The sequence below is a fragment of the Mycteria americana genome, unplaced genomic scaffold (genome assembly GCF_035582795.1).
Source record: "Mycteria americana isolate JAX WOST 10 ecotype Jacksonville Zoo and Gardens unplaced genomic scaffold, USCA_MyAme_1.0 Scaffold_133, whole genome shotgun sequence".
Taxonomy (NCBI): domain Eukaryota; kingdom Metazoa; phylum Chordata; class Aves; order Ciconiiformes; family Ciconiidae; genus Mycteria; species Mycteria americana.
Genome location: NW_027445473.1, coordinates 1 through 12004, shown reverse-complemented (window position 1 = coordinate 12004; position 12004 = coordinate 1). Strand labels below are relative to the sequence as shown.

Below are 12004 nucleotides of genomic sequence, written 5' to 3'. Positions count from 1 at the left end.
GATGATGTCACGCCACGGAGACCTCATACATGGAGATGTCAGCCTGTGGGGACCTCAACCATGGAACCCCATGGAGATGACAGCCACATCACCCCATGGGGACATCAACCACGTCACCCCATGGGGACCTCGGCCATAAAACCCCATGGAGATGATGACCATGTCACCCCATGACGACATCAACCATGTCACCCCAGTGGGGACCTCAACCATGGAACACCATGGAGACGATGATCACGTCGTGCTATGGTGACCTCATCCATGGAACCCTGTGGGGATCCTGGACATGTCACCCCGTGGAGACCCCAATCATGGAACTCCATGAAGATGACATTCACATCACTCTACGAGGACATCAACCATGTCACCCCAATGGGGAACTTAGCCACAGAACCCCATGGAGAAGACAATCACATCACCCCATGGGGACATCAACCACATGACCCCAATGGGGACCTTGGCCGTGTCACCCCATGGAGACCTCAGCCATGGAACCCCATGGAGATGATGACCATGTCACCCCATGAGGACATCAACCACGTCACCCCAATGGGGACCTTGGCCGCGTCACCCCATGGGGACCTCAGCTATGAAACACCATGGAGACGATGATCACGTCACATCATAGGGACCTCATCCATGGAACCCTGTGGGGATCCTGGGCATGTCACCCCATGGAGACCCCAGTCATGGAACCCCATGGAGATGACATTCACATCACTCTACGGGGACATCAACCACGTCACCCCAATGGGGACCTTGGCCATGTCTCCCCATGGGGACCTCAGCCATGGAACCCCATGGACATGATGGCCATGTCATGCCATGGGGACATCAACCACGTCACCCCAATGGGGACCTTGGCCGTGTCACCCCATGGGGACCTCAACCATGGAACCCCATGGAGACGATGGCCATGTCATGCCATGGGGACATCAACCACGTCACCCTAGTGGGGACCTTGACCATGTCACCCCATGCGGATCTCAGCCATGGAACCCCATGGAGATGATGGCCATGTCACGCCATGGGGACATCAACCACGTCACCCCAGTGGGGACCTTTGGCCATATCACCCCATGGGGACCTCAGCCATGGAACCCCATGGAGATGATGGCCATGTCATGCCATGGAGACCTCATACATGGAGACGTCACCCCGTGGAGACCCCAACCATGGAACCCCATGGACATGACATTCACATCACCCCAATGGGGACCTTGGCTATGTCACCCCATGGGGACCTCAGCCATGGAACCCCATGGAGATGATGACCATGTCATGCCATGGGGACATCAACCACATCACCCCAATGGGGACCTTGGCCGTGTCACCCCATGGGGACCTCAGCCATGGAACCCCACGGAGATGATGGCCATGTCACGCCATGGAGACCTCATACATGGAGATGTCATCCCGTGGAGACCCCAACCATGGAATCCCATGGACATGATGGCCACATCACCCCAGTGGGGACCTTGGCCGTGTCACCCCATGGGGACCTCAGCCATGGAACCCCATGGAGATGATGGTCATGTCATGCCATGGGGACCTTGGCCACGTCACCCTAGTGGGGACCTTGACCATGTCACCCCATGGGGACCTCAACCATGGAACCCCATGGAGATGATAGCCATGTCATGCCATGGGGACATCAACCACGTCACCCTAGTGGGGACCTTGACCATGTCACCCCATGGGGACCTCAACCATGGAACCCCATGGAGATGATAGCCATGTCATGCCATGGGGACATCAACCACGTCACCCTAGTGGGGACCTTGGCCGTGTCACCCCATGGGGACCTCAGCCATGGAACCCCATGGAGATGATGGCCATGTCACGCCATGGAAACCTCATACATGGAGATGTCACCCTGGGGGGACCTCAACCGTGGAACCCCATGGAGATGACAGTCACACCACCCCATGGGGACATCAACCACGTCACCCTAGTGGGGACCTTTGGCCATGTCTCCCCATGGGGACCTCAGCCATGGAACCCCATGGAGATGATGGCCATGTCACCCCATGGAGACCTCATACATGGAGATGTCACCCTGGGGGGACCTCAACCATGGAACCCCATGGAGATGACAGTCACACCACCCCATGGGGACATCAACCACGTCACCCTAGTGGGGACCTTTGGCCATGTCTCCCCATGGGGACCTCAGCCATGGAACCCCATGGAGATGATGGCCATGTCACCCCATGGGGACCTCAGCCATGGAACCCCATGGAGATGATGGCCATGTCACCCCATGGGGACCTCAGCCATGGAACCCCATGGAGATGATGGCCATGTCACGCCATGGAAACCTCATACATGGAGATGTCACCCTGGGGGGACCTCAACCATGGAACCCCATGGAGATGACAGTCACACCACCCCATGGGGACATCAACCACGTCACCCTAGTGGGGACCTTTGGCCATGTCTCCCCATGGGGACCTCAGCCATGGAACCCCATGGAGATGATGGCCATGTCACCCCATGGAGACCTCATACATGGAGATGTCACCCCGTGGAGACCCCAACCATGGAACCCCATGGAGATGACAGCCACACCACCCCATGGGGACATCAACCATGTCACCTACCACTGGGGACACAAGGGGACCGCAGGGACATCGTGGGGACACCCCCACCCGCTCACCCAGTCCCTTCCAGTGCCCACTAATGACCTCCCAGTCCCCTCCCAGTCCCCCCAGTCACCTCCTAATACCACCCCAGTGCCCCCTCGTCCCCTCCCAGTGCTCCCTAATGCACTCCCAGTTCCTCCCAGTCCTCCCTAGTGCCCTCCCAGTCTCCTCTAAATCCTTCTCAGTGGCTCCCAGTCCCCTCCCAGTGTCCCCTAACGCCTTCCCAGTGCCCCCAGTTCCCTCTACTCCCCTCCCAATGCCCCCTAATGCCCTCCCCAGTGTCTCCAGTTCCCTCCCAGTTCCCTTTATTCCTCTCCCAGTGCCTTCTAATACCTTCTCAATACTTCCCATCCTCTCCCAGTTCATTTTATTCTCCTCCCAGTGCCCCCAGACCTCTCCCAGTTCCCTCTATTCTTCTCCCAGTGCCTCCCAGTTCCCTCCCAGTGCTCCCTAATCCCCTCCCAGTGCCTCCCAGTGCTCCCTAATCCCCTCCCAGTGCCTCCCTCTCCCTTCCCCATGCCTCCTAATCCCCTCCCAGTGCCTCCCAGTGCTCCCTAATCCCCTCCCAGTTCCCTCCCAGTGCCCCTCAGTCCCCTCCCAGTGCCCCCTAAAGCCTCCCCAGTGCCCCCAGTCCCCTCCCAGTTCCCTCTATTCTCCTCCCAGTGCCTCCCAGTGCTCCCTAATCCCCTTCCAGTGCCTCCCACTCCCCCACGCTTCCTAATCCTCTCCCAGTGCCTCCCAGTCCCCTCGAATCCCCTCCCAGTGTCCCCTAATACCTCCCCAGTGCCCCCAGTCTCCTCCCAGTTCCTCCCACTCCCTTCCCCACCCCTCCTAATCCCCTCCCAGTGCCTCCCACTCCCTTCCCCACCCCTCCTAATCCCCTCCCAGTGCCTCCCAGTGCTCCCTAATCCCCTCCCAGTGCCCCCACTCCCCTCCCAGTGTCTCCCAGTGCTCCCTAATCCCCTCCCAGTGCCCCCACTCCCCTCCCAGTGTCTCCCAGTGCTCCCTAATCCCCTCCCAGTGCCCCCAGTCCCCCGCAGTGTTCCCTAATCCCATCCCAGTGCCCCCTAATCCCCTCCCAGTGCCTCCCAGTGCCCCCTAATCCCCTCCCAGTGCCTCCCAGTGCTCCCTAATCCCCTCCCAGTGCCTCCCAGTGCTCCCTAATCCCCTCCCAGTGCCCCCAGTCCCCTCCCCGACTCTCTATTCCCCTCCCAGTGCCTCCCACCGCTCCCTAATCCCCTCCCAGTGCCCCCACTCCCCTCCCAGTGCTCCCTAATCCCCTCCCAGTGCCCCCACTCCCCTCCCAGTGTTCCCTAATCCCCTCCCAGTGCCCCCTAATCCCCTCCCAGTGCCCCCCACTCCCTTCCCCACCCCTCCTAATCCCCTCCCAGTGCCTCCCAGTGCTCCCTAATCCCCTCCCAGTGCCCCCACTCCCCTCCCAGTGTCTCCCAGTGCTCCCTAATCCCCTCCCAGTGCCCCCACTCCCCTCCCAGTGTCTCCCAGTGCTCCCTAATCCCCTCCCAGTGCCCCCCACTCCCCTCCCAGTGTCTCCCAGTGCTCCCTAATCCCCTCCCAGTGCCCCCAGTCCCCCGCAGTGTTCCCTAATCCCCTCCCAGTGCTCCCTAATCCCCTCCCAGTGCCTCCCAGTGCCCCCTAATCCCCTCCCAGTGCCTCCCAGTGCTCCCTAATCCCCTCCCAGTGCCTCCCAGTGCTCCCTAATCCCCTCCCAGTGCCCCCAGTCCCCTCCCCGACTCTCTATTCCCCTCCCAGTGCCTCCCAGTGCTCCCTAATCCCCTCCCAGTGCCTCCCAGTGCTCCCTAATCCCCTCCCAGTGCCCCCAGTCCCCTCCCCGACTCTCTATTCCCCTCCCAGTGCCTCCCACCGCTCCCTAATCCCCTCCCAGTGCCCCCACTCCCCTCCCAGTGCTCCCTAATCCCCTCCCAGTGCCCCCACTCCCCTCCCAGTGTTCCCTAATCCCCTCCCAGTGCCCCCTAATCCCCTCCCAGTGCCCCCCACTCCCTTCCCCACCCCTCCTAATCCCCTCCCAGTGCCTCCCAGTGCTCCCTAATCCCCTCCCAGTGCCCCCACTCCCCTCCCAGTGTCTCCCAGTGCTCCCTAATCCCCTCCCAGTGCCCCCACTCCCCTCCCAGTGTCTCCCAGTGCTCCCTAATCCCCTCCCAGTGCCCCCCACTCCCCTCCCAGTGTCTCCCAGTGCTCCCTAATCCCCTCCCAGTGCCCCCAGTCCCCCGCAGTGTTCCCTAATCCCCTCCCAGTGCTCCCTAATCCCCTCCCAGTGCCTCCCAGTGCCCCCTAATCCCCTCCCAGTGCCTCCCAGTGCCCCCTAATCCCCTCCCAGTGCCTCCCAGTGCCCCCTAATCCCCTCCCAGTGCCCCCAGTCCCCTCCCCGACTCTCTATTCCCCTCCCAGTGCCTCCCACTGCTCCCTAATCCCCTCCCGGTGCCTCCCAGTGCTCCCTAATCCACTCCCGGTGCCCCCAGGCCCCTCCCAGTGCCTCCCAGTGCCCCCTAATCCCCTCCCAGTGCCCCCTAATCCCCTCCCAGTGCCTCCCACCGCTCCCTAATCCCCTCCCAGTGCCCCCACTCCCCTCCCAGTGCCCCCAGTCCCCTCGCAGTGTTCCCTAATCCCCTCCCAGTGCTCCCTAATCCCCTCCCAGTGCTCCCTAATCCCCTCCCAGTGCCTCCCAGTGCTCCCTAATCCCCTCCCAGTGCCCCCAGTCCCCTCCCAGTGTTCCCTAATCCCCTCCCAGTGCCTCCCACTCCCTTCCCCACCCCTCCTAATCCCCTCCCAGTGCCTCCCAGTGCTCCCTAATCCCCTCCCAGTGCCCCCACTCCCCTCCCAGTGTCTCCCAGTGCTCCCTAATCCCCTCCCAGTGCCCCCAGTCCCCCGCAGTGTTCCCTAATCCCCTCCCAGTGCTCCCTAATCCCCTCCCAGTGCTCCCTAATCCCCTCCCAGTGCCTCCCACTCCCTTCCCCACGCCTCCTAATCCCCTCCCAGTGCTCCATAATCCCCTCCCAGTGCCCCCCACTCCCTTCCCCACCCCTCCTAATCCCCTCCCAGTGCCTCCCAGTGCTCCCTAATCCACTCCCAGTGCCCCCAGGCCCCTCCCAGTGCCTCCCAGTGCTCCCTAATCCCCTCCCAGTGCCTCCCACTCCCTTCCCCACCCCTCCTAATCCCCTCCCAGTGCTCCCTAATCCACTCCCAGTGCCCCCAGGCCCCTCCCAGTGCCCCCTAATCCCCTCCCAGTGCCTCCCAGTGCCCCCTAATCCCCTCCCAGTGCTCCCTAATCCCCTCCCACTTCCCTCTATTCCCCTCCCAGTGCCTCCCACCGCTCCCTAATCCCCTCCCGGTGCCTCCCAGCCCCCTCTCATCCCCTCCCAGTTCCTCCCAGCGCCCCCCAGTACCTCCAAGGAGACGCGGTGGTGCTTCTCCTGCAGCTGCAGGGTGAGGTCCTGCAGCCGCCGGTGCTCCCGCAGCAGCTCCCGCAGCAGCGCCCGTCCCGGCTCCGCCAGCTCCGCTGTGGCACCCAGGCGTCCGGGGACTGCGGGGGGGGGGACGGGCACCCCGACCCCTCCGCGACCCCCCCAGCACCCACTGACCCCCCCCAGGACCCCCCCCCCCCCCCCCCCCACAGACCCCCTCCTCAGCACCCACCCAACCAAGGGACCCAGGCATCCGGGACCCTGACACCCCCCCCCCGAGCACCCACCACCCCCCCCCCAGCACCCACTGACCCCCCCCCCCCCGGCACCCACCCACCCCCACAGGGACCCAGGCATGTGGGGACCCCCCAAAAAGGGGACCCAGGCATCTGAGCACCCCCCAAAATTGGGACCCAAGCATGCAGGGGGTCCCCAAAAAGGGACCCAAGTATTTGGGTGCCCCCAAGTAAGGACCCAGGCATCCGGGAGACCCCAAAAAAGGGACCTGGGCATCTGGGTACCCCCCAAAAAGGGACCCAGACATCCAAGGAACCCCCAAAAAGGGGACCTGGGCATCTGGGTGCCCCCCAAAATCAGAACCCAGGCACCCAAGGGACCCCCAAAAGGAACCCAAGTATTTGAAGGCCCCCAAGTAAGGACCCAGGCATACAGGAGACCCCAAAAAGGGGACCCGGGCATCTGGGTGCCCCCCAAAAAGGGACCCAGGCATCCAAGGAACCCCCAGAAAGGGGACCCAGGCACCCAAGGGGCCCCCCAAAACGGATCCAAGTATTTGGGTGCCCCCAAGTAAGGACCCAGGCATCCGGGAGACCCCAAAAAGGGGACCCGGGCATCTGGGTACCCCCCAAAAAGGGACCCAGGCATCCAAGGAACCCCCAAAAAGGGGACCTGGGCATCTGGGTGCCCCCCAAAATCAGAACCCAGGCACCCAAAGGGCCCCCCAAAAGGGGTCCAAGTATTTGGGTGCCCCCAAGTAAGGACCCAGGCATCCGGGAGACCCTAAAAAGGGGACCCGGGCATCTGGGTGCCCCCCAAAAAGGGATCCAGACATCCAAGGAACCCCCAAAAAGGGGACTCAGGCATCTGGGTGCCCCCCAGAAAGAGACCCAGGCACCCAAGGGGCCCCCCAAAAGGGACCCAAGTATTTGGGTGCCCCCAAGTAAGGACCCAGGCATCCGGGAGACCCCAAAAAGGGGACCCGGGCATCTGGGTGCCCCCCAAAAAGGGACCCAGGCATCCAAGGAACCCCCAAAAAGGGGACCCGGGCATCTGGGTGCCCCCCAAAATCAGAACCCAGGCACCCAAGGGGCCCCCCAAAACGGATCCAAGTATTTGGGTGCCCCCAAGTAAGGACCCAGGCATCCGGGAGACCCCAAAAAGGGGACCCGGGCATCCGGGCGCCCCCGAAAAGCACCCCAGGCACCCAAGGGCCCCAAGGCAAAGCCCCCAAGCACCCGGGGGGGGGGCCCCCCACCCGCACCCCCCCAAACTCACGGCGGGCGGCCAGGCGGGCCCCCAGCTCCTGGGCGCGGCGGTGGGCCCCGGCCAGCCCCTCCACCAGGCGGGCGACGGCGGCGGGGGCGAAGGCGAGGCGGGGGCGCAGGCGCAGCTCCCCCTCCTCGGGGCCGCTGCGGCTCAGCGCCGCCACGAAAGCGGCCGCCGGCCCCCCCAGACGCCCCCCGACTCCTCCTGGGGGGGGGGGGGGCACTGGGGGGGGGAGGGGGAGGGGGGGCGCCGGGGCCCCCCCAGGGCTCTGTTTTGGGGAGCAGAGGGAAAGAGGGTGAGACCCCATCATCACACCCCCCCCCCAGCACCCATGGGTGCCCCCCCCCAGCCTCCCCCAATTTCCCCCCAAAACCCCAATTGCCCCCCCCCCCCCCCCCCAACTGCCCCCCAACACCCTTAAATTGCCCCCCAGGAAACCTGAAGTGCCCCCCCCCCCCCCCAGCACCCCAAAATGCTCCTCAGGACCTCCCTGCCCTCCCGAAACTGCCCCCCCACAGCCCCCAAGAGCCCCCTGGGACCCCCCCAAACTGCCCCCAGCACCCCTCAATTGCTCTAGGGACCCTAATTGCCCCCCAAGACCCCCCCCAAACTGCTCCCCCCACCCCTCAATAGCTCTAAGGACCACAGTTGCCCCCCCATGAGCCCCCCAGGACCCCCCCAAACCGCTCCCAGCACCCCTCAATTGCTGCAGGGACCCGAATTGCCCCCCAGGACCCCCCCAAACTGCTCCCCCCACCCCCAAATTACTCTAAGGACCCCAATTGCCCCCCATGAGCCCCCCAGGACCCCCCCAAACCGCTCCCAGCACCCCTCAATTGCTCTAGGGACCCTAATTGCCCCCCAGGACCCCCCAAACTGCCCCCAGCACCCCTCAATTGCTGTAGCGACCCTAATTGCCCCCCAAGACCCCCCCAAACTGCTCCCCCCACCCCCAAATTACTCTAAGGACCCCAATTGCCCCCCATGAGCCCCCCAGGACCCCCCCAAACCGCTCCCCCCACCCCCAAATTACTCTAAGGACCCCAATTGCCCCCCATGAGCCCCCCAGGACCCCCCCAAACCGCTCCCCCCACCCCCAAATTACTCTAAGGACCCCAATTGCCCCCCATGAGCCCCCCAGGACACCCCCAAACCGCTCCCCCCACCCCCAAATTACTCTAAGGACCCCAATTGCCCCCCATGAGCCCCCCAGGACCCCCCCAAACTGCTCCCAGCACCCCTCAATTGCTCCAGGGACCCTAATTGCCCCCCAGGACCCCCCCAAACTGCCCCCAGCACCCCTCAATTGCTCTAGGGACCCTAACTGCCCCCCATGATCCCCCCCAAACTGCTCCCCCCACCCCTCAATAGCTCTAGGGATCATAATTGCCCCCCATAAACCCCCCAGGACCCCCCCAAACTGCTCCCCAGCACCCCTCAATTGCTCTAGGGACCCTAATTGCCCCCCAGGACCCCCCCAAACTGCCCCCAGCCCCCCTCAATTACCCCACAGAAATCTTAATTGACTCCAGGACCCCCCAGAACACCCCAGGATCCCCCCACAACCCCCAGAAGTCCCCCATGACCCCCCTCCCCCCCCAAATTGCCCCCTATGACCCCCAAACTGCCGCCAGCACCCCTCAAATTGCTCCCTAGGAACTCTAATTGCCCCTTGTGACCCCCAAACCCCCCCCCAAACTGTCCCCAGCACCCCTAAATTGCCTCCTAGCACCCTTACTTGCCCCCCATGGTCTCCAACTAAGTCTCAGGCCCCCCCCATAACCCCCCCAAATTAACCCCAAAAGCCCCCCCAAACTGCCAACACCCCATAATTGCTCCCTAGGAACCCTAAATACCCCCCCCCGAGACCTCAAATGGCCCCCCACAATCACCCCCCAGCCCCCTAAAAGGCCCCAAATTGCCCCCTAGGTTCCCCAACAGCCCCCCAAATCACCCCCAGCACCCCCCCAATTGCCCCCCCCCCCCCCCCCCCAGCCCCAGCCCCACTCACCCCGTCTATCGGGACCCTCGGCCTCACCAAGGGGGGTCGGGGGGGGGTCAGGCCCCTCAGGTCGGGGTTCAGGGGGGTCCCCCGGGGGGGCAGGGGGTGCCCCCCCCTCCCCCTCATAGCGCCGCAGCAACGCCTGCACCTCCGCGTCCAGCTGGGGGGGGGACGGGACGGACACGATTGGGGGGGGGGGGGTCAGGGCACCCCCAAACCCTGGGGAGGGGGTCATGGGGAGCCCTCGGGGGGATTTGGGGGGGGGCCAAGAGGTTTGGGGGGGACCCCAGGGGGTTTGGGGGATGCGGAGGGTCAGGACACCCCCAAATCCCGGCCCAGCTTGGGGGGGCCTCAGGGACGTTGGGGGGGGGGGCAGGGGAGATTTGGGGGTGCCCTGAGAGGTCTGGGGGGACCCCAGGGGGCTTGGGGAGGGGCAGGGTGGTTTTGGGGTCCCCCAAGGCCATTTCTGGGGCCCTTTCAGCCTTTTTGAACGCTCCCTCCATCTCCACCAAGCTGGAACCCCCCCCCCCCCTCCCCCAAAAGAGCTCCTAAAATACCTCAGACAACTTTTGGGGTGCTTAAGCCAATTTTGGGGTCCCCTCACAGCTTTCTGAGAGCCCCAGATCCATTTTTGGGGTCCCCAAAGCCATTTTTGGGCCACTGTCCCCCATTTTGAACCCTCCATCCATGACTAACAAGCTAGAACCTTCCAAAGCACCCCAAAGCACCCTAGACGATTTTTAGGGCACTGACACCAATTTTGGGGTCCCCTCATAGTTTTTGCCCCCGCCGGACCATTTTGGGGGCCCCAGGGTCTATTTTGGGGGTCCTCAGACCCATTTTGGGGGTCCCCCAAACCCCTTTTAAACACTTCGTCCGCGTCTACCAAACCAGGACAACCCAAAAGAACCCCAAATAATTTCTGGGGCACCAGGACCAATTTTGGGGTCTCCTGACAGCTTTTTGGGGTCCCCAAGGCCATTTTTGGGGTCCCCAAGGCCATTTTCGGGGTCCCCACGCCCAGTTTTGGGCCACTTTCAGCCTTTTCGAACACCCCATACGCGCTTACCAAACTGACCCCCCAAAAAGAGCCCCAAGGGACCCCAGGGCAACTTTTCAAGCACTGGGGGACAATTTTGGGGTCCCTTCACAGCTTTCTGGGGTCCTCAGGCCCATTTTTGGGGGCTCCAGGGCCACTTCTGGGTTCCCCAGAGCCACTTTCGGCGTCTCTGGGTAGCTTTTCGGGGCACTTTCAATCCTTTTGAGCATTCCATCCACATCTACCAAGCCGTAAACCCTAAAAACTCGCAGAGTTTTGAGCTGCTGCCACCAATTTTGGGGTCCCCCGACAGCTTTCGGGGGTCCCCAAGCCCATTTTTGGGGCCCCCAGAACCATTTTCGGGGTCTCCAGGCCCATTTTTGAGATCCCCAGGCCCATTTTGGGGCTACTTTCATCCCTTTTAACCTTCAGGGCGTTCGGGCGCAGCCCCACGGCGGTTGGAGGGTCCGTACTGGGTTCGGGGTGTCGTGGGGAGGTTTTGGGGTGCTGCTTGGGGGGGGGGTGGGATTTGGGGGTGCCGGGGCGGGTTCCTCACCTGTCCCCAGAAGCGGTTGACCAGCAGGAGGGTGGCGTCGTCGGTGGCTTGTCGTTTCTCCAGCTTCTCGATGCGCTCGCGCAGCTCGTCCTCGCAGGCCTGGCGCTGCTCCAGCCGCTCGGCCAACTTCTTGTTCTTGAACTGCAGCACCTTCAGGTCCATCTCCTCCTGCGGGGACACCCGGACGTCCAGGGTGGGGGGACCCAGGAGACCAGGGGGGACCCAGGAGTCTGGGTACCCAAACCCTTGGACCTCCCCATGGAGACCCAGGTCTCCAGGAACCTCCCCGTGGAGACCCAGGTTTCCAGGAACCTCCCCGTGGTCCCACCTTGGAGCCACATCTCAAGGGCTTCACGGTGACAAGGGGGACCCAAGAGTTCATGGGGCAACCCGAGCATCTGGGGCGGGGCCCAGATGTCTGGGGTGACCCAGAAGTCCGGCTCCCCGCACCCTCGGACCTCCCCATGGAGCCCCAGGTCTCCAAGAACCTTCTCCTGGTCCCACCTTGGAGCCACATCTCAAGGGCTTCATGGTGGCAAGGGGGACCCAAGAATTCAGGGGGGGACCCAGGCATGTGGGGGGGGACCCAGGCATGCGGGCACCGACACCCTTGGACCTCCCCATGGAGACCCAGGTCTCCAGGAACCTCCCCCTGGTCCCACCTTGGAGTCACATCTCAAGAGCTTCATGGTGGCAAGGGGGACCCAAGAGTTCGGGAGGGAACCGAGGCGTCGGGGGGGGACCCAGGAGTTCGGGGGAGGCCCCAGAAATTCGAGGGGGGGGGGACACGGACACCCAGGAGTTCGGGGGGAGGGG

The 12004-nt window shown here is 63.5% G+C and overlaps 1 protein-coding gene across 1 annotated transcript in view; it reads right to left on the bottom strand.

Moving 5' to 3' along the window:
- Positions 1 to 11324, bottom strand: part of LOC142403194 (E3 ubiquitin-protein ligase BRE1B-like) — a 46041-nt gene extending 34717 nt beyond the window's left edge. The window contains 4 exon segments of the mRNA XM_075489387.1: positions 6068 to 6180; positions 7601 to 7859; positions 9603 to 9753; positions 11189 to 11324. Of these exon segments, the coding sequence (XP_075345502.1) occupies positions 6068 to 6180; positions 7601 to 7859; positions 9603 to 9719 (489 nt within the window). The 5' untranslated portion in view covers positions 9720 to 9753; positions 11189 to 11324.
- Positions 11325 to 12004: the final 680 nt, after the last annotated feature.